This window comes from Panthera pardus, unplaced genomic scaffold, assembly GCF_024362965.1.
Source record: "Panthera pardus isolate Hobbes unplaced genomic scaffold, ASM2436296v1 HiC_scaffold_3, whole genome shotgun sequence".
Taxonomy (NCBI): Eukaryota; Metazoa; Chordata; class Mammalia; order Carnivora; family Felidae; genus Panthera; species Panthera pardus.
In genome coordinates this window covers 39,380,341-39,405,616 of record NW_026526876.1, presented here as the reverse complement: position 1 = coordinate 39,405,616, position 25,276 = coordinate 39,380,341, and the positions used below count along the sequence as shown (strand labels likewise).

The window sequence follows — 25,276 nt, the reverse complement described above, 5'->3', positions numbered from 1 at the left end:
TCCGGGCCTACTTTCCTTGTCTGTGAGACGAACGTCTACCGCACCACGCCTGGTGTGAGGAACAAATGAGAAAGCCCTTTGTGAGCTTAAAAAGGCAGTAGAAATGTTAGCTATGTTAATTCTGGACTGGAGTCACTCTTCCAGAACCCCTCCCTTTCCTTTGGGACCCGCCCAGCAAATCCCGCCGGGGGCTGACAGTTCTCGCCACCCTCCTCCCGCAGCCTTTCCCATTGGCGAACGCGCCCGCCGCGCGGCGCCCAGTGGTGACGCCACGGCGCCCCCTCCGCCGGCGCACGATGACGCATGGCCCCGCCCCCGGCCGCGCCTGGCCTCCCGCGGGGCCCCGCCCATCGGGCCGACGCGGCGCGGGTCCCGCCCCGCAGGTGACGTGTGGCGCGCGCGGCCCGGCCGCCCCGGCAGTTGGTGCAGCGGCCGTTGGGCTGAGTGCGCTCACCCCACCCCTCCCCTCCTCGGGCCCGGGCCCCCCACCCCGCCGGGCGCAGCCCCAGCCCCAGCCCTAGCCCCAGCCCTAGCCCCAGCCGGGCCCGTCCCGTGCGGGCCCGTGCCGCCTCCTCAGCCGGCGACGCCCCGGGCCGCCCGCCCGCCACCATGGAGCTGGAGGACGGTGTGGTGTACCAGGAGGAGCCCGGCGGCTCCGGGGCCGTGATGTCGGAGCGGGTGTCCGGCCTGGCCGGCTCCATCTACCGCGAGTTCGAGCGGCTCATCGGGCGCTACGACGAGGAGGTGGTCAAGGAGCTGATGCCACTGGTGGTGGCCGTGCTGGAGAACCTGGACTCGGTGTTCGCGCAGGACCAGGAGCACCAGGTGGAGCTGGAGCTGCTGCGGGACGACAACGAGCAGCTCATCACCCAGTACGAGCGGGAGAAGGCGCTGCGCAAGCACGCCGAGGAGGTGAGGGCCCGCCGGCGGGGAGGGCGGGGGCCGGGCCCGAGGGCAGGCCGGGGGGCCGGGGGTCGCGGCCCGGCCCGGCCCGGGAGGGGGCGCGCCGGGCCTCCTGGAGGCGGGCCCGAGGCCGAAGCCCCCCGGGCCGAGCCCGCGGCCGCGAGGTCCTCAGGACCCCGGCCGGCGTCGGAAGCCGAGGCAGGCGAGTGAGTGTCCGGGGGAAGGGAGGGAGGTGAGGAGGCAAGGCCCGGGGAGGAAGCCGCAGCTTGGCCTGAGGGCACCTGAGGTTGACTGAGGGCGATTTTAGTGTGGCTGGCTCTCGCTTGTAGTTTAGGGAAGTTTCCGACCACCGTAGGATAGTCAGATGGCAGTTCAAACTTTTACCATGGTGTGTGTGTGTGCGTGTGTGTGTGTGGAAGGGGGGGGTGTATTTAAACACTTCTGTCCTGGATATGTAACTTCCGCTGGTTCCAGTACCTTTCCAGGGGGTTGCTGCTTTGGGAAGTTAGAGATCTCCCTCTTTCGGTCAGTTTCTTCTTGACGTCTTAGCCCTGTTGAAAAAGAGGTTTTATTTTGTTTTATGTGCCTTGGTTGACACTTTGTCAGCACTTAGATGTTGTAGAGCAACACTCTGTAAATATAGAGAGTGTACAGTTTTATTTTGTTGGTATCTCACACCAAAGCGTTCCTCCGTGTCAGGTGATCACCTTGGACAGTTCCCCGTAAAAACCCTCCCGTTTATTTATAAAGAGGACCGGGGGCGGGGCGGGGTTGAGGAGGTGTAGGCGACTGTGGGCAACCTTGTTCAGACTGCAATTTACAGGTGCCCTTGGCCGGCTGTTAACCCTAGCATCTCTGCAGTGACCTCGGCGCCCTCACCTCGAGTCTGAACCTTTTGGAGCTCTGGAGTAGCAAGTGATAGGCCTTGGACTTCTTGAGACAGTCAAGGATTTAAGCTTTCAGGCTGTGCTGGCATTATTTCTCTTGAACTTAACTAATGCAGGGGAAGTGTCCTGTTCATCTTTGTTTGTGAGCATCTAGCACACCTAGCTAAATACCTGGTGATAGAAGGAAGCTAAGTAAGTAATTATTGAACCAACAATATGCTCTCTTTCAAAAATGCTTGAAAAGTTATTAGGATGTGAGATTTTTTCGCAGCTTATTTCCTAGCCCTAATTTAAACTTTTAATTTTGTCACATATACCTTTGTATTAGGTCCAGTAGTTCCTTTTTCTTCTCCTTTAAAAAAAATTGTTTTAAATTTATTTTAGAGAGCACCAGAGTGGGGGGGAGGGGCAGAGAGAGAGAGAGGGGTGGGGGGCGGGGGGAGAGGGGAAATCTTAAGTAGGCTCCACACTAGGAGCAGAGCCCAATGCAGGGCTGGATCCCAGGACCCTAAGATCATGACGCTGAGCCAAAATCAGGTCCAATGCCCCACTGACTGAGCCACCCAGGAGCACCATTTCTTCTCTCTCTCTCTTTTTTTCATGTTTATTTATTTTTGAGAGAAGGAGAGAGTGTTGAGTGGGGGAAGGGCAGAGAGAGAGAGGGAGACACAGAATCTGAAGCAGGCTCCAGGCTCTGAGCTGTCAGTGCAGAGTGATGCGGGGCTTGTACTCACAGACTGCGAGATCATGGCCTGAGCCGAAGTCAGACACTTAACTGACTGAGCCACCCAGGCATCCCTCTTCTCTTTTTTTAAAGCTGGACTATAGCAATGATTTTTAGTTCTGATTTTGTGATCCATTTGTCTCAAAGCAATGGCATTGGATTTGCCAAGCAAACTTGATTTTATTTCAAGAGTATTTCCAAGTACATAGGGAGGAAGGGATTGAAAAAAAATCTAAAGATGGGATTGTGGAGCACCTGGGTGGCTCACTTGGTTAAGTGTCCACTCTTGATTTTGGCTCAGGTCATGATCTCACGGTTCATGAGTTCAAGCCCCACATTGGGCTCTGTGCTGACAGCATGGAGCCTACTTGGGATTCTTGCTCTCTGCCCCTCCTGTGTGTGTTCTCTCACTCTCTCCTCTCTCTCAAAATAAAAAGCAACAACAACAAGAAGATGGGATTGCGATTTCTAGTTTATTAGCACTGTTTATAGAACAGGGGTGTTATACTACCACTGCAGTGGCCTGCTGTGTCTTCATCCTTGTGCAGACCCTCCCCAGTATTGGGTAATGGGAGGTACTGGGAAGAGACATATATACACAGGTGAGGAGCAACCCCAGCATGAACCTATCACCTTGGATAAAAGCAATGCTCCCTCCAGTTTTAAATTCCTTTAGGGCTGTGTGAACATGGCAAAAGGCCAGGATCACACGTGCTAAGAAAAACATCTGCCACAGGTTGCAGAATCAGAAAATAAAACTAACTGCCAGGCACTGGACTGTATATTAATTTCATAAGTAAGTGACTTTTTTTTTTTTTTTTTAAATTTGGTCTTGGGAGAGAGAGTGTGTGTGTCATCGAGAGCATAAGCGGGGGAGGGGCAGAGAGCGAGAGAGAATCCCAAACAGACTCCACACTGTCAGCAAGGAGCCCAACACAGGGCTCTAACCCAGGAACCCTGAGATTTACCTCAACAGAAATCAAGAGTCAGACGCTCAGTCGAGCCACCCAGGTGCCCCAGTAAATGACTTTTAAAAAATGAGTTGTCCGATGACTTTTTTTGTAACTGATACTTTTTCAAACATGTCTGTAAATTCTAATGAAACCTTTGGGCAAAGAGCCATGACCTGAGAATAGAGAGCATTGATGAAATGCTAGATGAGCCAATTCCCAGAACATAAAAACATAAAACCACCTTGTTATCCCTTTTCATGTAAGATGATAAATCAAGATTTACCCAGTCTCCAGAAATTCAGTCTTTCTTAGGCCAACATGCAGAAGTGAATTCTGTGTTTAATTTTTTGTGAGTGCTCTGTTTGTGGCCTTTAATATGGAGCCTAAGAGTCTGCTATTACAGCAAAAGTGCCTCCGGGTATTTACAGCAAAAGTATTTGAAAGCCTGGAAATTGTCCATTACTAGAAAGTGTAAAGGAAATTCTGAGCACCTTTGTGGAAATTTAGGAGGGTATATAAATGGTGAGAATGTTTTAGGGGGTGTAAAGCACTTTAATCTCTTGCTTGCAGGAATTCTCAGCAAGGGATCGGAAATTTAATCTTTATTCTAGTGGTATTACTTAATTTGAATACTTTTTGTCTTTTTCTTTGCTTTTATTTGAATTTTTTTGTGTGTAGTTAGTCTGCTATTTTTGTGAATCTTTAAAAACAACCCAAAGGAGGGGTGTCTGGGTGGCTCAGTTGGTTGACATCCAAGTCTCAATTTTGGTTCAGATCATGATCCCAGAGTAGTGGGATCAAGTCCGAGCTGAGCATGGAACCTGCATGAGATTCTCTCTCTCCTTTTCTCTCTCTGTCTCTATCTCTCTATTTCTCTCTCCCTCCCTCCCTCCCTCGTGCTGCCCCTCTCCCCACCTCATGCTCTCGCTCTCAAAAAGAAAAAATTAAAAACAACATAAGAAGGGCTGATTTTAGACAAATTTATGATCAGTTTCGAATGCTAATCAAGATATCTATCATCTTATTACTTGCTACTCTCCCCTATGGGCTCTCTGCTCATCTTACATCTTTCTATTTCTTATCTAAGTCCTATGTGATGCCTTTGCCGATGCTGTTCCCTTGGCCTAGAATGATTTTCTTTCTTTTTTTTTTAATGTTTAATTATTTATTTTTGAGAGAGAGAGAGAGAGAGAGAGAGCGAGAGCAAGCAGTGGAGGGGGAGAGAGTTAAGATTTTATTTTTAAGTAATCTCTACCTCCAATGTGGGGCTCAAACTTATGACCCTGAGGTCAAGAGTGGTATGCTCTACTAACTGAGCCAGCCAGGCGCCCCCAATCAGTGTTTTTGTTTTTGTTTTTGTTTTGTAATATATATTTTAAGTTTATTTATTTTGAGAGAGAGTGCAAGTAGGGGAGAGGCAGAGAGAGAGGGAGAGAGAATCCATAGCGGGCTCTGCACTGTCAGTGTGGAGCCCCATGTGAGGCTCCAACTTACCAACTGCAAGATCACGAACTGAGCCAAAATCAAGAGTTGGACGCTTGATCGACTAAGCCACTCAGATGCCCCTATTCGTGATTTTTGAAAACAAAAGTTTTTATACAGAGTGATCTGGAGAGAGATGTTATTCTTGGGAAGAATATGTTAGTGTTTTGATGTTTTTGTTTGTGCAAGTTCTGATTCTTTTAAAATAAACATGATTGCTTTGAGTAACTAAAAAAATGACAATACTTTTCTGATAAGTAGGCAAATGAGTTTAAGAGCCCTTTCCTTAGAAGTTTAGTTCCAAGGGATTCTGTGGGCCTTGTTTCTCATCACCATTATTTTCAAAGTGAGAGTTTATTTAGCATGATTGAATAGAGGGAGACTGCACATAAAAATAAAGGTGCACCCTTTTCAATCCTCCCTTTCCTTCCTGCACTATAGAAGCACGTCTGAAGAGAATGAGCTGAGGAGAGAATATCCTTGCTGGGAGGAAGATTTGCATGATGTTATGACTGCTTTTCTGTGGCTTTTTGCTTAAAAAATTGAGGTGATTAAATGATGAGGTGAGGGGCACCTGGGTGGCTCAGTTGGTTAAGCGTCTGACTTCAGCTCAGGGCATGATCTCGCGGTTCGTGAGTTGGAGCCCCGCGTCGGGCTCTGTGCTGACAGCTCAGAGCCTGGAGCCTGTTTCAGATTCTGTGTCTCCCTCTCTCTCTGCCCCTCCCCTGTTCACTCACTGTCTCTGTCTCAAGAATAAATAAACATTAAAAAAAATAATAATAAAAAATGCTGAGGTGAGAGAGACCACCAAGAATTTTCAAATTAACTTTTCCCCAGTGAATCAGCACTTAAAGCAGAAACAAAGTTGATGTTTTATATGAAGACTTTAATCAAATTGTTTTCTTTGGAAGTGTGTGAACATGGGAGTGATAAGATTTTGGGGCAGGAAAGCAGGCATGGATATTCAGTGTTCTTTTTATTGATATAGTTCTCATTCATAAGAAATATTTTATTTTTTAAAATGTTTATTTATTTTTGAGAGAGAAAGATAGAAAAAGAGAGAGAGGTAGAGAGAATCCCAAGCAGGCTCTGTGCGGTTAGTGCAAAGATTGACATGGGGCTCAAACTCACGAACCAGGAGATAGTGACTTGTGCCGAAACCAAGAGTCGGGTGCTTAACTGACTGAGCTACTCAAGTGCCTATCATAAAAAATATTTTAATCAAACCTGTTGAAGAAGTTAATTTTTTTAAAAATGTGTTTTTATTTATTTTGAGAGGAGAGAGAGTGGGGCAGTGGCAGAGAGAGAAAGAGAATCCCAAACAGGCTTCTCACTGTCAGCACAGGGCCTGATTCAGGGCTTGATCCCATGAAACATGAGATCATGACCTAAGCAGAAACCAGCAGCTGGACACTTAAGAGGCTAAGCCACCCAGGCACCTTGAAGAAGTTAATTTTGATTTGTTTGCAAGGTAATTTACAATGACAGTTAAGTTCATCTCTTTAATAAACACTTAAAAAGGAAAATTTGATGTCTCTTCACTGAGTTATGTGACTTTTTATCAAGGAATAGGAGTGAAGAGTAATTTTGCATACTTATGACTTAAATTTTGTTGATAGTGGCTGCTGAAGACTTAGTTGAAGAACTGAAATTACACGTCTGCCTCAACATTAAGTTTATTTTGTGCCTTTAGTACTGTTGTTATTTAAGTCAGTAATTGTGATGGTTCTTCAGACTTCTAGCCTTAATTCTGTCAACTCTATTGGCTTAAAGAATTGAACTTTGGAGTGCCTGGGTGGCTCAGTCAGTTGGGCCTCCGACTTCGACTCAGGTCATGATCTCATGGTTCGTGGGTTTGAGCCCCTCATGGGGCTCTGTGCTTATAGCTCCGAGCCTGGAGCCTGCCTCTGCTTCTGTGTCTCCCTCTCTCTCCGCCCCTCCCCTGCTCACGCTGTCTCTGTCTCTCAAAAATAAATAAATGTAAAAAAAAAAAAAAAAGTGAACTTTGCTGCTTTATTTCACAAAAGTAGAGCATTAGGAGAGGGTGGCCAAATGTCAGTACAGGAGAGCAAATTGGTGTCCAGGGAGTATCAGCATTTGTCATCTTACATGTTTGAATATACGTGTTATTTATTAGCTTTCAAACTCCTTCTATTTATTTATTTTTTAAATGTTTATTTATTTTGAGAGAGAGAGAGGGCGAGAGAGAAAATCTGACAGTGCATAGCAACGTGGGGCTTGAACTCACGAACTGCAAGATCATGACCTGAGCCAAAATCAAGCATTGGACCTTAACTGACTGAGCTACCCAGGAGCCCCCATATTTTCATATTTTAAAAAATACTATTGTTGGGGCACCAGGCTAGCTCAGTCGGTAGAGCATGTGACCCTTGATCTCAGAGTTGGGAGTTCAAGCCCCAGTTTGGGCCTAGAGTTTACTTAAAAACAAACAAACAATTTTTTTTTTCTTGAACCATTTGAATAAACTTCATGCTGCTCCTAGTCAGTCCCTATTTCGAGACCCTTTCTGAAATGAACAATCTGTTCTCTAGGTGCGTGTTTGAATGTGGTGGTGTTGGGTTGTTGTCTTTTGAAATGGCAGTCACTTAACCATTGATGGTTATTAACTCTTAAGACAGATCTTATCCTTTTTTTACCTTCAGAGATTTCTGAATGTAGGTATATAAGTGAGATACCATTATGTGTCCTTGCTTTAGGGACATTCACATTTTCATTTGGTTAAAATCACAAAAGAGAGGGCATCTGGCTGGCTCTGTCAGAAGAGTGTGATCTCTGGCTGTGAGTTTGAGCCCCATGTTTGGGTGTAGAGATTACTAAAAGAAACAAAAACTTTTTTATTTTTTTAAAATTTTATTTATTTATTTTTTAACGTTTATTTATTTTTGAGACAGAGAGAGACAGAGTATGAATGGGGGAGGGTCAGAGAGAGGGAGACATAAAATCTGAAACAGGCTCCAGGCTCTGAGCTGTCAGCACAGAGACCGACGCGGGGCTTGAACTCATGGACCGCGAGATCATGACCTGAGCCGAAGTCGGCCGCTTAACCGACTGAGCCACCCAGGCGCCCCAACAAAAACTTTTTTAAAACAAATTTCTTTCTTTCTTTCTTTCTTTCTTTCTTTCTTTCTTTCTTTCTTTCTTTCTTTCTTTCTTTCTTTCTTTCTTTCTTTCTTTCTTTCTTTCTCTTTCTTTCTTTCTTTCTTTCTTTCTTTCTTTCTTTCTTTCTTTTTTAATTTTTATTTTGAGAGAGAGAGAGCAAGAGAGACAGTGCACAAGCGGGGGAGCAACAGAAAGGGAGAGAGAGAAAATCCTAAGCAGGCTCCACACTGGCAGCATATGGCCGGATGTGAGAACTCCGAACCTCGAGATCATGACCTGAGCCGAAGTCAATACTCGGACACGTAATTGAGCCATCCCGGTGCCCCAACAAAAACTCTAAAATCACAAGAGAGAATATAAAAACGGTAAGGTACCTAGCCAGATCAGGTAGATCTCTAATGAGAGGATGGATTAGTAGAGTAAGGACTGCTCACTAGGTTACTGTGGTATGTGCCATAGCTTGGTGATCCCGTTCTGTGCCTGAGTCTGCTTCCTGTTTCTCGGACTCCTTAGCTTACGGTTCACTACACACTGCATATTTCAATCATATGGAGACTTTGGTTCCCAGTGGAGATAGTATTAGAATCTAGCCAAAAAATGTGTTTTGTTGGCCAAGTTAATGGCTGAGTTATTTTAAAAATAGTTTTTTGCTGTGTTCAACGCTCATAATGAATACAGCTCTTACCTAAATAAATTACTATTGGGTGGAGATCAAATATATCAACATAGACCCAGTTTAATAATATATGTAATGTATCTATTCAGAAAAGCTGATATTTAAAAGTATGTGCATATAATACTATACATTTTGAGATTTTAGCCAGTGGTATTTATTTATTTATTTTTAGTAATCTCTACACCCAGTGTGGGGCTTGAACTCAGGAACCTGAGATCAAGAATTGTATGCTCTTCCCACTGAGCCAGCCAGGCCGTATTTAGTTATTAGGTTGTTGTTTTTTTTTTTTTTTTTTTAATTTTATAAGTTTATTTATTTTGAGAGAGAGAGACAGAGACAGAGCGAGAGCGAGAGAGAGGACAAATGGGGTAGAGGCAGAGAGAGAAAGGGAGAGAGAATTCCAAGCAGGCTCAGTGCTGTCAGTGCAGAGCCTGTCAAGGGGCTCAAACTCATGCATTGTGAGATTGTGACCTGAGCTGAGATCAAGAGTCGGATGCTTAACCCACTGGGCCACCCAGGCACCCCTAGTTATCTGAATGCAAGACTGTTTTATTCACTTAGGGATTGTAGTATCTAATAGTTTGGCATAATAGGTGCCTCCAAAAATTTTGGAACTCAACCATGGGAATTTACATATATATTTTTTAATTCATTTCATTTCATTTCATTTCTTTTGAGAGAGGTAACGAGCGTGAGTTGGGGAGGGGTTAGAGAGAGGTGGGGAGAGAGAATCCCACGCAGGTCCATGCTAATAGCCTTGGGGTAAGGGGGGCACTTGGCTTCATCCCACAAACTGAGATCACGACCTGAGCTGAAATCAAGATGCTTAACGGACTGAGCCACCCAGGGGCCCTGGGGAATCTACCTATTAACACAATAGAGAAGTTTCCAAGTTGAGGATATAGAGTTATTAGGAACTTTGAAATATTGTTTTTTTTTTTTTTTTTTAAGTCAGTAAACTTTTTCAGTAAATCCTTCCCCCTGGCTTTTTGTTAGGAAGATGTTCAAACATACAGGAAAACTAAAAGTGCATTGATCATCTGTATATACATCACTTAGATTCAGCAGTTGTTGTATTTACCTATATATATGTATGTGTTGTATGTGTATACATATACATTTATAGATACATACACTCAAAATTTACACACTTTTAAATTGCTGAACATGTCAAAGTAAATTGCAGATGTTCTGACATTTCACCTTGGTTCAGTTAGTGGAGCATGGGACTCCTGATCTCAGGGTGGCTGGTGAGTTCTAGCCCCAAACTGAGCATAGAAACTATTTAAAAAAAATAAAAATAATTAAAAAAAATTAAATATAATTTGAAAAAGAGCATTCTTACCACATAACCACAATATTATTTACACTGAGAACATTTTCTGATATTATCTAATATTCTATTTGAATTAATTTTTAAGAGGATAGTATTATGTCTGTTACAAAGATAAATAAGTTAGTATTTTTATAATGATCTAATGTACTCATCTGGAAAGGAAGAAATAATTGCAGTTTAGATACTTTTCTATAAGGAATTTAAATCTGAGACCTATAAGACTGAGAAGTTGGTTAAGATTTTTTATTTAAAGTTACAGCATAAAAATATGAGGGATTGTTTTTCCCCTTTGAAGCCAGAATACAGAAATTGAGAAACTAACCCTATGGTAAATGTTTTCTCTAGTAACCTTTTTTTAGACTTATAATATATTTTCTAGGATATCTCATCTGACTGCTTACCTGCTCCAGTAGGATTATAGATCCCGAGAATTTTTTATTTGGGACTCTGCTGATTGGATTCCCTGAGATAGGTTGAGATTTTCTGCGATACTGCATTCTGTTATTGTTCTTTAAAATGTATTTTCACTGGCCCTTCCTGAAGTTATTTTTTAAGAGCTGGGAGGAAACTCCCATGATCTTCTGGTTCTTTCCTATCCCATTTCCATAGGTAGATAGAAAGATAAAAAGATACACAGATGATCAGAAAGAAGAGGGACACTTAGGTGGCTCAGTTGAGTGTCTGACTCTTGATTTTGGCTCAGGTCATGATCTCACGGTTCGTGGGATTGACCCTTACACTGGTTGGTCTCTGTGCTGACCACACAGAGCCTGCTTGGAGTTCTCTCTCCCTCTCTCTCTGCTCCTCCCCTGTTCTTCTCTCTCTCTCTTTCTCTCTTTCTCTCAAATAAATAAACATTTAAAAAAATTTTTAAAAGACGCTTAGCAACAAAAAAATAAAAATAAAATTAAAAAAAGAACAAATATTTATTGAGCCAGGCAGTGTTGTAGGCTCTGGGAATATAGCTACAAACAAAACAGACAAGGAAGGTAGCCTGTGCTTTTTTTGGAGTTTATATTATACTAAAGAATAAACAAGCTAGTCACTGTAATTATAGATTGTGATAGATGCCACACAGGAAGTAAAAAAAGGTGATGTGATAAAGAGTAAAGAGGCTGGCACTTTAGATGGAACAAATAAGGTTATAGAAAGGTAAGCTGCCCATGCATGAAAGAATCCATCTCATAAGAGTAAGGTTTTAGACCTGAAGCTTTAGATGTATATAGTCAGTTTCTCCTACCCTTTCATTTTTCTTGAAAATTCAGAAAAGTAAGCAGCTCTCATAAGTGCATTTCTTCTGTTTTTTTTTTTTTTTTTTTTTTCCTCATACTTCTCAGCAACGTTTGATTCTTTTGGTCACTTAAGAAATATCATACACTCACACTATATATACGATATATATATCGTATATATACATACATTTTTATTTAAATTCCAGTTAATTCCAGTGTAATATTAGTTTTGGGTGTACAATATAGTGATTCACCAATTCCGTACAACACCCTATGCTCATCACAACAAGCACACTCCTTAATCCCCATCACCTGTTTCACCCGTCCCCTCCACCCGCCTCCCCTCTGGTAATCATCAATTTGTTCTCTATAGTTAAGAGTCTGAAGAAACATATTTTGATTCTGTGGCTTTCAACTCTCTTGGTTTTCTGCTCTTTTCTTCTTTTTCCTCCTCCTCCTCCCTCTCCTCCTCTCTATACCCAACTTGGGGCTTGAACTCACAAACCTGAGAATAAGAGCTGCATGCTCCACCAACTGAGCCAGCCAGGCACTCCAGTTTTCCTCTTTTCTGACCACTCTGGATTCCTCTTACGTTGTTAACTTTGGTATTCCTTGGAGTTCTTTCTGAGCTGCCCTCTAGTTCTCATTTTGTGCCCTGCCTAAGTGATACTGTTCATTCCCATGGGTTTAGTTACCGTTTGTTGACCATTCCAAAATGTATATCCCATTCATTCATTTCATAGATATTTAGAGAGTGCTGCCTGTGTGCCTGGTGTCCACTGGGGATACAGTGGTGAGCAAAGACAAGATTCTTCTCTCATGAAGTTGACGGCCTGTTAAGAACTTTAGGGCCAGATCTGTCTGTCTGGAGTTTCAGATCCACATTGCTGGTGTTTCTTGGATATGAATGTCTCCTGACGTGTCCAGACCTGAACTTCCCTACCAAGCCTGCTGCTGCTCTGTTCTCTTTGTGAGGGATACCGCTGTCTGCCTGGCCAGATAGCTCATTACCATCCTTAAGTCTTCTCTCTCCTTCACCCCCATTGCTACCTTCTTTTGTTTCCTTTTAAATATTTCTTTTTATTTTATTATTGTTATTTTATTTTTTCCAACTTTTAAATATTTCTGGATTCTCTTCTTCCAAATCCATTTCTTCTACTCAGATACAGACTGCCAATGTCTCTTGGCCTGAATCCAAACTCCGAAGAGGTGGGACTTTGTGTCATTCACATTGTCTACCAGTATCTAGCACGAAGAAAGCATCCAGTGAATATCTCTGAATAAATGAATGGGCAACTAAAACTGTCCCCTAACTGATCTATCTCTTCTAGTATTGCAAACCAATAAATTGCCCATCATACTGTACCAAGTCTTTCCAAAGTGGAGATCTAATCAGATCTTTCTGTACTTAAAAGCCTTTAGTGGCTCTGTCTAAAGTTCTTGAAATGTCTAAAGTTCTTAGGAGACAAGGCATTGTGATCTGGCCACTCCTTATCTCACCAGCCTCATCTTTTCGTTTTTGAGCCCTACTGAACACTTGGGAGTTTGTTTGCAAATAGTGTTCTCTCCAGGCCTTCTTAAAAGCTGCCTCTTTGCTTGGCACTCTGTTTCTCTTCTGTTGCCTGGCTAGCAGTATTCATCTTTTCTTTTTCTTTTTTAATGTTTATTTATTTTTTTTGAGAGAGAGAAAGAGTGAGTGGGTGAGGGGCAGAGAGAGAGGGAGGGGACAGAGGATCTGAAACAGGCTGTTTGCTGACAGCCCAGAGACCCGACTTGGGGCTCAGTAAACTCATGAACCATGAGATCATGACCTCAGCCGAAGTTGGATGCTCAACTGACTGAACCACTCAGGCACCCCTAACAGTATTCATCTTTCAGATTTCAATTCTGGAAAGCCTTTTATGAACACCTAGGTGTGGTTTGTGCCCCTCTTATATTGTCCCACAGCATACCCTGCTTCTCTTCTTGTAGCACTTCCAGTGTTACAGCAAACTAACTGATGGCTTTAATTCCCCCACTAAGCTACTGGGATGCAGTAGGTATTTAATAGATATTTGTTGGTTGGTTGGAGGGACGGATGAATATGCTGAAGGTCAAATGGCTAAGCCTAAGTATTTAAAGTTCTCTTTTGTGCATTCAAGTTATTTGTCCTTACCATTGGTGCCAAGTTATGCTAAAACTTCCAAAAAATTCTTCAATAAGTCCTTTGACTTTTGTATGTAAAAAAGCCCCATGACTTCTGAGGAGAGTTCTTGCAGACACTTTACCTACATTGTCCTATACATAGCAGATATTCCAGAACTATTTATGCGTTTAAAAAACCGAAATGTTAACATCGTAGGCATTACTTCTGCATTTGCAAAGGTTGGGCTAGGTGATCTCTCTTTTCATTTATCATTTCTAAAAATTTATTTTTTATTTTGTTTTTGTCTTTGTTTTGTTGTTTTCTGTTTGTTTTTGGAGGAGGGCTAGGTGATTTTAAAAGTCACGTTAGCATCGTGATTCTCTGATTATTTTAAACTTAATGTGGTTTTCTTTTGTACTTTAATTCACTTTAGATTTGTTTGAATTGCTGCTTGAGAAATAAGTTTGTCTGAATAAAATTTTCACAGAAATGAACGTTAAGTGCCCAAACTGAATTTTAACTGTTTGCTTAGAATCTTTTGATAGACATTTCTAATTAGGATACAGCAGTAGTACTTACAGTAACAAATAAAATAGTAAAACATTTATTTTTGAAGAAAAGTTCGTCCTGAAGAATAGTGAATATTCTATTTCTTTTTATTTTATTATTAATATTTTTTAACGTTTACCTATTTTTGAGAGACATAGCATGAGCGGGGAGGGGCAGAGAGGGAGGGAGACATAGAATCTTGAAGCAGACTCCAGGCTCTGAGCTGTCAGCACAAAGCCCAGAGTGGGGCTTGAACCCACCAACCTTGCGATCATGACCTGAGTCAAAGTCGGACGCTCAACTGACTGAGCCACCCAAGGGCCCCATGAATATTCTATTTCTTGGGCATTGAAACATATTGGTTAAAAGCATCTGCTAGGCTATTATGGTATAAATAAAGTTTATAATTTTTTTTAATTTTAGAGAGAGCACGTGTGTGCAAGCTGGGGAGGGGGAGGGTCAGAAGGAGAAACTTTAAATGTTTTTAAAATTTATTTTTGAGAGAGCGAGCATGAGTGGGGGAGGGGCAGAGAAAGAGGGGGACAGAGGATCTGAAGTGGGCTCTGTGCTGACAGCAGCAAGCCTGACGTAGGCCAAACCCATGAATTGCAAAATCATGACCCGAGCTGAAGTTAGACACTCAATCTACTGAGCCGCCCAGGCGCCTGTAAAATTTCTAATTTCAGTGATCAAATCCTCAATTTGAATTTTCTTTCAGTTACCTGTTGCCCTAGCCTCATTTTTTGTTACTGCTACCTATTTGTAAACAAATACCTCTTAAAAAATTCAACAGGTTGCATAGAAGTGTGGAATCAAGTAAACAGGCTTTTGTAAAACCAGAAGGGTAACTTTTTCAAAAGGCTATTGTTTGTCTATGGTTCTACTATGAAAATAGTCTACTTGAACTTGTTTGATATGATTTGGGAAACATTTGACAGAAATTACCCACGTATTTGTGGCTCTGTTCAGTTTTAAATCTTTAAAGAATACTTTTATACTAGGATAGGAATTCATCTAGTAATTTACTCAGTTGTTAACCACCTCAAAGCTAGCTGAGGGCCAGGAAGTGAACAAAGATTTCTGAATAGCTAAAATGACTATCTCAAAGTCTGTGTAATAAAGTTCATGATCTTGGCCTCCTGAATAAACATTTAAAGGCAAAGTACTTGTTCATAGTATCCTTATTTTATTTTTTTGTTATTTATCAAAAAAAATTTTTTTAATGTTGTTTATTTTTGAGAGAGAGAGCTACAGAGTGTGCGCAGAGGAGGGGGCAGAGAGAGAGGGAGACACAATCTGAAGCAGGCTCCAGGCTCTGAGCTCTGAGGTGTCAGCACAGAACCCAACACCAGGCTCGAACTCAGAGCCAGGAGATCATAACCTGATCTGAAGTCTGATGATGCTTAACCTACTGAACTACCCAGGTGCCCCCATAGTATCCTTATTTTATTTTATTTTATTTTATTTTATTTTATTTTATTTTATTTTATTTTATTTTATTATTATTTTTTCATAGTATCTTTATTTTAAATAAAATAGTTTCTTAGCCCTCACCAGGTTGTAAACAGCAAATTAACAGAGTATCTATTAGAGGGATGCCTAGGTGGCTTAGTCAGTTAAGCGTCCAACTTTGGCTCAGGTCATAATCTTGTGGTTGGTGGGTTTGAGCCCTGTATGGGGCTCTCCACTGGTGGTGGGGAACCTGCTCGGAATTCTCTCTTCCTCTCTGCTCCTCCCCAACTTGTGTGCGCTCTCTTTCTCTTAAATAAATAAATACACTTGAAAAAAGGTGCCCTGGTCAGGGGCAAGGGCAGTGGGGTCAGATTGCCTTAGTTCAAGTCCTGGCTCTGTTACATTCTAACTCTGTAAGGATGGACAGGTTTCTTAATGCCAAACCTCAATTTCTTAATTGTAAATAAGGATAATAATAGTAACTTCCTTACAGGAATATTGTGAGGATTATACAAGAAAAATGAGCTTTTCAAAGCTCTAGGCATTTGGTTAAGTACTAAATGTTACCTGGATGTCTGATACCAACCTACCTATCCATCCTTCTCATTTACTCATTTGTAAAAGAGATGTTAATTAAACACTTTGTGCCCAGACGTGAGGTACAAGAATGAATAGTCTAGGGTCTTGCCATCGAGGAGCTCGTAGTCTGGTGGGAAGGCTAATGTAAATAAGTAGGGCAGCTTTACATAAGCATTTTAAACAAGTCCTGTTTATATGAGATGCTAAAAGCCTAACAACCTGAGGGATAGCTTTCACAGAGACAGGGTGGCATTTAACTGGGTTATGTGTCACAGATCCAAAGCATGAGAGGCTTGGGGCACCTGGTTGGCTCAGGTAGTGGAGCATGCGACTCTTGATCTCAGGGTCGTGAGTTTGAGCCCCATGTTCGGTGTAGAGATTACTTAAAAATAAAATCTTTGAACAAAAAAAAACCTCTGAGAGGTTTAAAGTGTGTAACATATTCAGAAAACTACAAAACCTGACATTTATTTTTTTGGTATATTTAAGTAGTAAATATTAGTTTTCCATATGTTCTTTAAAAGAATGTACTAGTACTTATGCCATATAGGGGTAGCAAGAATTGAGGTTTAACATAATCAAGAGTCAGAAATTAAGGGACAGGTATTGTCAAATTTGGGTTTTTATCTGGAAGGCATTACTTACTATAATACAGTATGGCTTATAATCATGATTCACGGTGATTCATAATGATGCTTCTTATCAACATAAGGTTACATTTTATTTGATATGCTTCTTTCAAGGAGGTAAGTATATATGAAACTCTAGAAACTTTTTTCTGTTGGTGGAGAAACCTCTTACATTTTATTTTATTTTCTGTAACAAATTCTAGAAACATTTTTAATTGAAATATGTGATAGGTGATAAGGTTTTGGGATGATGGTGGGGTTCAGAGCTGATGGCCAAGAAAGAATTCTTGAAGAAGTCGTTGGTGCAAAAAGGTGATTTTATTAAAGCATGGAACAGGACACAAGGGCAGAAAGAGCTGCAATGGAGTGGTGAAGAGTGGCTCCCCAAATACTGTGGAGCTCGGGGAGGTAAAGTCAAAAGGGAAGTTTCCAAAGAGATTTTCATATGCTCAAGATGCACTGATTTCTGGAGGCCTGGCTATTGTCAAGCCAAGGTTGTTTTTATGTCTAGCAAAGCATTAACATTAAGGTAGTAGGGAGTTCCTGGAGAAATGTTTCACTCTGCCTGCCTTAAGTATTTGTCAGTGGGCTGCAAGTTATAAGCAAACTTAATTTTGTCTGCCAGTTCCTTCTTGCCTTTGTTCCCCACATCACTATGGAGGGGAGGGTGATACTGAGGCTCCAGGAAACTGAGTCTATAGGTTTCTGGAGATGGGGCTATTGGTAAGATTGCCTTTTTCTTGTCATTTACTAAGATATTTGTATACTGAGACTCTATCAGTTTAACCATTTGTTTTCTGTTGTTTCCTTTGTCCTTGGGCAGCCTGGAGTGCCTGAGTAATGTCACACATACCCCACCTGGTGGGAGGTGGGTAATGCTAGCTTGTGCTTGGGCCTCAGCTTGTCTTATGCTCCCTCATCAATAGGGGGGCCCCTGGGTGGCTCAGTCAGTTAAGTGTCCCAACTCTTTTTTTTTTTTTTTTTAAGTTTATTTATTTATTTTGAGAAGACAGTGACAGCACCATTGTGGGGGGGGGGGCGGTTTGCAGAGAAAGGGGGGTACAAAATCCCAAGCAGGCTCCATGCAGAGACTGACGTGGGGCTCAAACTCATGAAACTATGAGATCATGACCTGAGCTGAAACCAAGAGTCAAGACAAACAGCCGACCAAGCCACCCAGGTGCCCCAAGTGTCCAACTCTTGATTTCGGCTCAGGTTGTGATCTCATGGTTTGTGGGATCGAGCCCCGAGTCAGGCTCTGCATGGACAGTGCAAAGCCTGCTTGGAATTCTATCTCTCCCTCTCTTTCTCCCACTCATGTGTTCTTTGTCTCAAAAAATAAATGAATATGCTTAAAAAAAGTAGGATAGTTGTGATAGAAATGTTTTGGTGTTTCAGCTTTTTCTTAATAATATGGTTATGAAGACTACTTCATTTCTTAGTGATACTAATCAACTGATAGTATTAATATTGTTGACTTTGAAAATTTTCATTTCTGGGGCGCCTGGGTGGCTCACTTGGTTAAGTGTCTGATTCTTGATTTTGGCTCAGGTCATGATCTCACAGTTTGTGGGTTCAAGCCCCACATTGGGCTCTGTGCTGACAGCTCAGAGCCTGCTTGGGATTCTCTGTTTCCCTCTCTTTCTGCCTCTTTCCTGCTGGCTCTGTCTCTCTCTCAAGAAACATAAACATTTTTTAAAAAAGAAAATTTTCGTTCCCTCAATAGACTGCATGTATTTAATTAGATTAACCTGATTTTTTCTTTCTGTGAAAATTTCACTTTATATAGTTGTCAACATATTTTTTCCTTAAAAATTTTTATTGTGATAAAATATACACAACATAAAATTTATCATTTTAACCACTTTTAAGTGCATAATTCAGTGGTATTAAATACATTCCTATTGTGCAACTGGAAGCTCCTTCCATCTCTAGAACTTTTTCATCATCTGAAATTGAAACTCCATACCAACGAAACTGTAGTTCCTGGTTCTCCCTTCTCGCCACTGGCAACTATTGTTCTGTTTTCTGTTCTTACGAATTTGACTACTTTAGGTACTTGGTGTAAATGGAAATATTTGCCCTTTTGTGTCTGACTCATTTCACTTAACATGTTTTTAGGGCTCATCCCTCTGTAATATGTATCCTAATTTCATTCCTTTTTAAGGCTGAATAATGTTCCATTATATGTATATACAAGTCTCTTATCAGATATATAACTTGCTAATATTTTCTCCCATTCTGTGGGTTGTCTTTTTACTTGGTTTTTTGTTTTTTGTTTTTTTGTTTTTTTTTTTACTTTATTTTTTTCTAAGTTTATTTAAGTAATTTCTTCACCCAATGTGGGGCTTGAATTCATGACCCTGAAATCAAGAGCCGCACTCCCTTTGGACTGAGCCAGCCAGGCGCCCCTAAATTAACAGTAATCTGAATGGATATATGGACCAATCTCTCCAGAAACCCTGGCAAAGGGTTCCAGTTTCTGTTTGAAACGTGGGGCTCAAACTCACCACCCTGAGACCCAAGAGCTGGATGCTATTCCGAGCCAGCCAGTTGGCCTTTGAGTTATTTATTTTGAAAGAGAAAGGGGGGGGGGGGGAGAGAGAGAGAGAGGAGAGGGAAGGAGAGAGAAAATGAATGGGGGAGGGGCAGAGAGAGAATCCCAAGAGCCCACAGGGAGCTCGATCTCATGACCATGAGATCATGACCTGAGCTGAAATCCAGTGCCCCATTGAGTTACTTTTTATATGTGGAGTTCAAATTAATTCCTTTGCGTGTGGAAATTCAGTTCCCCAGTGGCATTTGTTGATGAGACTGTTCTTTTCCCATTGAATTTTCTTGATACCCTTGTTGAAATACAATTGACCATAAATCTGAGGGTTTATTTCTGGACTCTTAATTTTAGCCTTTTGATCTATATATCTGTCCTTAAGCCAATACCACCCTGTTGTGGTTACTGTCATTTTTTTTTTTTTTTTAATGCTTATTTATTTTTGAGAGAGACAGAGTGTGAGTGGGGGAGGGGCAGAGAGAGAGGGAGACACAGAGTCTGAAGCAGGCTCCAGGCTCTGAGCTGTAGACACAGAACCTGACACGGGGCTCGAACCCACCCACGAGCAGTAAGATCAGGACCTGAGCTGAAGTTGACCACTTAACCAACTGAGCCACCCAGGGGCCCTGGTTACTGTCATTTTGTAATAAGTTTTGAAATTGAGGCGCATGTCCTCCAATTGTGGTTTTTTTAAAGATTACTTTGGTAAAAGCAAAACAAAACAAAAATAAAGATTACTTTGGTTATTCTGGGTCCCCCTAATTTCCATATGAATTTTAGGGTCAGTTTGTCAATTTCTGCAAAGGAGCAGCTTGGATTTTCATAGGGACTTTGTTGAATTTGTAGGTCAGTTTGAGGACTATTGTCATCTTACCAATATTAGGTCTCCTGATTCACGAACATGGGATGGCTTTCCATTTATTTAAATTTTGTTTCTTTCAACAATGTTTTGTTGTTGTTAGAATAAAAGTTTTACATTTTTTTTGTTAAATTTATGTCTAGGCATTTAGTTCTTTTTGATACAATCGTAAATGGAATTGTTTCCTTAATTTCATTAAAAAAAAAATTTATTTTAAAGGTAAACTCTACCCCCAACGTGGGGCTTGAACTCATGACCCCAAGATCAAGAGTCAGATGCACTGCTGACTGAATTGCAGCTTAATTTCATTTTCTGATCATTGAAAGTGTTTAGAAGCACACTTGATTTTTGTATATCGATCTTTTATCCTGCTGAGCTTATTTATTCTAATAGGTTATTTACATTTGAGAAAGAGAGAGAGAGAGAGAGAGAGAGAGAGACACTGTGAGTGGGGGAGGGGCAGAAAGAGAGGGAGACAGAACCTGAAGCAGGCTCCAAGCTGTCAGCAAGGAGCATGACGTGGGGCTCAACCCCACAAACTGTGAGACCAGGACCTGAGCCAAATTTGGACATTTAACTGACTTGAGCTACCCAGGAGCCCCAAGCATCTGACTCTTGATTTTGGCTCAGAGAGCCCAATGCAGGGCTCCAACTCCTGAACTGTGAGATCACGACCTGAGCTGAAGTCGGAAGCTAAACAGACTGAGCCACCCAGGCACCCATAGCTGTTTATTTTTACTTAAGATACTTATCATAAATAAAAATACAGAACATTGGGGCACCTGGCTGGTTCAGTCGGTTGTGTGTTTGACTTCCGCTCAGGTCATGATTTTGCGGTTCTTGAGTTTGAACCCCGCATCGGGCTCTCTGCTGACAGCTCACAGTCTGGAGCCTGCTTGGGATTCTGTGTCTCCTTCTCTCTCTGCCCCTCTCCTGCTCACGCTCTGTCTCAATCCTTCTCAAAAATAAATAAACATTAAAAAAACCTTTTTTTAAAATACAGAACATTAAAGACAAAGGTAAAGTTGCCTTCTGGAAGGGCAGTGGTACTGGAAGGAAAATAAAGGTGACCTATGAATTTGGTGTATATTTTATCTTTTTTTTTTTTTAGACATTTTCTACAGGTCATCTATAAATTATGTGCCGTATTGCTTTGGGATTTTTTTGGGATAAGTATTTTTTCCCTAAATATTATTACATTTTCATATAATTTTATAGTTTGTTTATTCATTGTTTTTTTTTAACCTGTCTATGATGATACATACATATATATCTAGTTCTTTTGTTTTAACTGCTGTGCATACCATCATATGAATGTGCCATATGCCATTATCCATCCTTCTATTGATGAAAGTTCTGAGTTATTTCCTATGTTATATATTACCACATTATGTACTACAAACTCTGCTGCAGTAACATTCAGTGGACATGTAAGAGCTTCTCAAAGATACATACTTTAAAATAAGCTGCCAGATTTTAGAATATTTGTAAACTTAGCTAGGTATGGCCACAGAACTTGTCAATGGGGTGTAGTGATTTATATTCCAACTAGGAGTGTGTAAGAGTTACTTTCCTGTATCTGCCAACACTTGACACACTCAGACTTTTTGGCTTTAGTTTCTAATCTAATATTTGTGAAACAAGCTTTTGTTTTAATTTGCTTTTCTCAGATCACTAGTGTGGTTGAGCATATTTTCTTACATTTATTCTCCCTTCCTTTTCTGTGAATTGCCTGTTCAGTTTCATTTACTCATAACTGGCAACAACCTATGACTAGATAGATCAAAATTATACTTTACAGTGGCTTTATAGTATTCCCTTATATGATCGTCACTGGGGAACCTGTACTTAATTTTTAATCTTAATTTTATTTATTTTTATTAAATTCTTTTTTAATGTTTATTTTTGAGAGAGAGACAGAATACAAGTGAGGGAGGGGCAGAGAGAGAGGGAGACACAGAATCCCAAGCAGGCTCCAGGCTCCAAGCTGTCAGCACAGAGCCTGACACGGGGCTCCAACCCACTAAACGTGAGATCATGACCTGAGCTGAAGTCAGAAGCTTAACTGACTGAGCCACCCAGGTGCCCCAATTTTTTTATTTTGAGACAGAGAGAGAGAGAGAGAGAAAGTGTGTGAGCAGGGGAAAGGGACAGAGGGAGTGAGAGAATCCCAAGCAGGCTCCATGCTCAACGTGGAGCCCAAGGTGGGCTTGATCTCATGACCCTGGGATCATGACCTGAGCTGAAATCAAGAGTTGGATGCTCAACTGACTGAGCCACCGAGATGCCCCTGTACTTAATTTTTAAATTTTATTTTAAAGTTTTACTTACTTATTTTGAGAGAGAGAGAGAGAGAGCGAGAGAGAGCAGGGGGAGATTAGAAAGGGAAGGAGGGAGAGGATCCCAAGCAGACTCCGTACTGCCAGCAGAGCCTGATGTGGGGCTTGATCTCATGAACCGTGAGATCATGACCTGAGCTGAAACCAAGAGTTAGATGCTTAACCAACTGAGCCACCCAGGTGCCCCAATTTTATTTAAAAGAAAGTTTAATTCCAGTACAGTTAACATAAATATATGGAATGCTTCAGAAATTTGTGTGTCATCCTTGCACAGAGCCATGCTAATTTTCTCTGTATGTTTCTATTTTATTTTTATTTTTGAGAGAGAGAGAGAGCGAGCGTGCACATGAGCAGGGAAGGGGCAGAGAGAGAGGGTGACACAGAATCTGAAGCAGGCTCTAGGCTCTGAGCTGTCGGCACAGAGCCCGACTCGGGGCTCGAACTCAAAGACAGTGAGATCATCCCAGAGCAGAAGTCAGATGCTCAACCGGCTGAGCCACCCAGGCACCCCCTATCTCTCTGTTTTATGTGTGCTGCTGAAGTGAGCGTGGGGAATCTGTACTTTAAGAGTCCTAAGAGATGTATCATCCAAATGCAACGTAGGCACTTTGGATCCTGGCCGTGAACATTCATGAGATAACCAGGAAAATCTGAATGGTGACTGGATATTCCCTATTATTTCATTAAGGATTGGGAAATGGTGCTATTCTAACTCAGTTATTCCTTCAGCATTTTTACCTGATTTTCTTATAAAAGAGAACTTCTCCCTTATCAACTGTTCAATTACCTAAGGTATAGTTTGTACACGGAAGATAGGCTAAAGTGCTCTATTCTTCAGTTCATACTTTTATAATCTCTAAGAGCTCTTCCTTGTTCTTGTTCTTCCCCTGCCCCCACCTCTTTCTAAAAATAGCATACTGTTCCGGTTTCATGGATGCAGTGAGTTTTCTTTGGTCTCTGAGTATATTAATTATAGTTTTCATTTGTTCCCTGTTTTGTCTGTTTCCTCAGAGTCCCATTTTTTTTCTGATAGTTTTGGTCTCTTTTTCAGGTTTGAGCTTCAAGTGCCTGATAACCCTTAATTATCTCTTCATGTTATAAGCGTGAGGCACTAAAAAAAGGACGGCCAGAAGCTTTGTGTATCTGGAAGCAGTTTATTGCCTATTGGGAACCCAGATTTCAGTACCCCATGGTCTTATATCTCAGAGGTATTTGAGTTTTGCCAAGGAAAGATATTCTCAGGAGGAGTGAGTGGTAGAGAAGCTGAGTCACTTGAGAATCTGGGTGAGGGCAGGAGTGGGAAGGGGACGGTCAGTATTGCTACTTGGTATGTAGATTTTTACTTACTTCATTTCTTTCCATTTGGCACCTATTTGTTACCGCTATTTCCTTGTCTAGCATCTCTCTTACTGAGTTTATTCTGAAAACACACTTCCCGTGTAGGTGGACAGAAGAACCACCTGGGTGCTCTGGGATGGCACTGGGGATGTATTAGGGATGTTACTACTAACTTTTACTAGTTCTTTTAGACTTCCACTTTTCCCCCATTTTAGCCCCATCCTCACCCCAGCTCTCTAATTACATAGTTTTCATCATATGCCTCTGTCATAATGTATTTATCCACTATCTGTTGATGGACATTGAATTACCTTCCAGTTTTTAGCTTTTATTACAAATAGTGCTTCAATGAATATTCTTGTACATGTGCCTTTGTACATACTTATTTGATTAAAAAATTTTTTTTTTAATTTTTTAACATTTATTTATTATTGAGAGACAAAGAGACACAGAGCGTGAGCAGGGGCAGGCTCCAGGCTCTGAGCTTTCAGCACAGAGCCCGACGTGGGGCTCCAACTCACGAACTGTGAGATCATGACCTGAGCCGAAGTCGGACACTCAACTGATGGAGCCACCCAAGCGTCCCAAATTATTTCTTTTTTTTAAAGTTTATTTATTCATTTTCAGAGGCAGGGGAGAGGACAGAGAGAGGCTCAGTCTCAGAAACCATGAGCTCATGTATGACCTGAACCAAAATCAAGAGTTGGACGCTTAACTAACTGAGCCACTCAGGTGCCCAATAAATGATTTCTTAATAATATTTAATGTTTAATCAGTATACACATTTCTCAGTTGTCTCATAAAAATAGTTTTTAAAAATTATTTTATTTTATTTATTTTTATTTTTGAGAGAGAGAGAGAGAGAGAGAGATAGAGACAGAGTGCAAGCAGGGGAGGAGCAGAGAGAGAGAGGGAGACAGAATCCGAAGCAGGCTGTAGTCTCCAGGCTCTGAGCTGTCAGCCAGAGTCCAGCGTGAGGCTCGAACTCATGAACTGCGAGATCATGACCTGAGCTGAAGTCAGTCGCTCAACTGACTGAGCCACCCAGGCACCCCAAACAAATATATTTTTTAAAATGTTTATTTATTTCTGAGACAGAGAGAGACAGAGCATGAGTGGGGGAAGGGCAGAGAGAGAGGGAGACAGAATCTGAAGCAGGCCCCAGGCTCTGAGCTGTCAGCACAGAGCCCGACGTGGGGCTCGAACTCACGACCTGTGAGATCATGACCTGAGCTGACGTCGATCACTCAACCAACTGAGCCACCCAGGCGCCCCTCAAAGTTACTATTTTAAAGGGCTTTTCTTTTTTTGGCTCTTGAATCTTTACTCCAATTAGGAACAGTCCCTAGGGTTTTTTTTTTGTTTTTTTTTTTGTTTTTTTTTTTAAACTTTGTGAGCTTAGCTTTTCAAAGTATTCATTTGTTTTTTTCTCCACAACAGTGGAGAAAAACAGCCCCTATAGGCCATCTGGACTTGAAACCATTTTGCTTCATCACAAAGCTTATTCTTTTTAGATCCTAACATAAGTCTGTATTGTCTATG

The 25,276-nt window shown here is 41.6% G+C and overlaps 1 protein-coding gene and 1 pseudogene across 2 annotated transcripts in view; one reads left to right on the top strand and one right to left on the bottom strand.

Annotated features, from left to right (window-relative positions):
* The first annotated feature begins 440 nt into the window (after positions 1-440).
* SPAG9 (sperm associated antigen 9) overlaps positions 441-25,276 on the top strand; it is a 131,693-nt gene continuing 106,857 nt past the window's right edge. The window contains exon 1 of one of the 2 annotated variants that reach the window (XM_053893178.1): positions 441-912. In XM_053893178.1, coding sequence (XP_053749153.1) covers positions 610-912 — 303 coding nt within the window. In that variant the 5' untranslated portion in view covers positions 441-609. The remainder of the gene's footprint in view (positions 913-25,276) is intronic. The other variant, XM_053893179.1, reaches the window with a different exon arrangement.
* On the bottom strand, positions 22,626-22,726 carry LOC128774422 (U6 spliceosomal RNA; annotated as a pseudogene).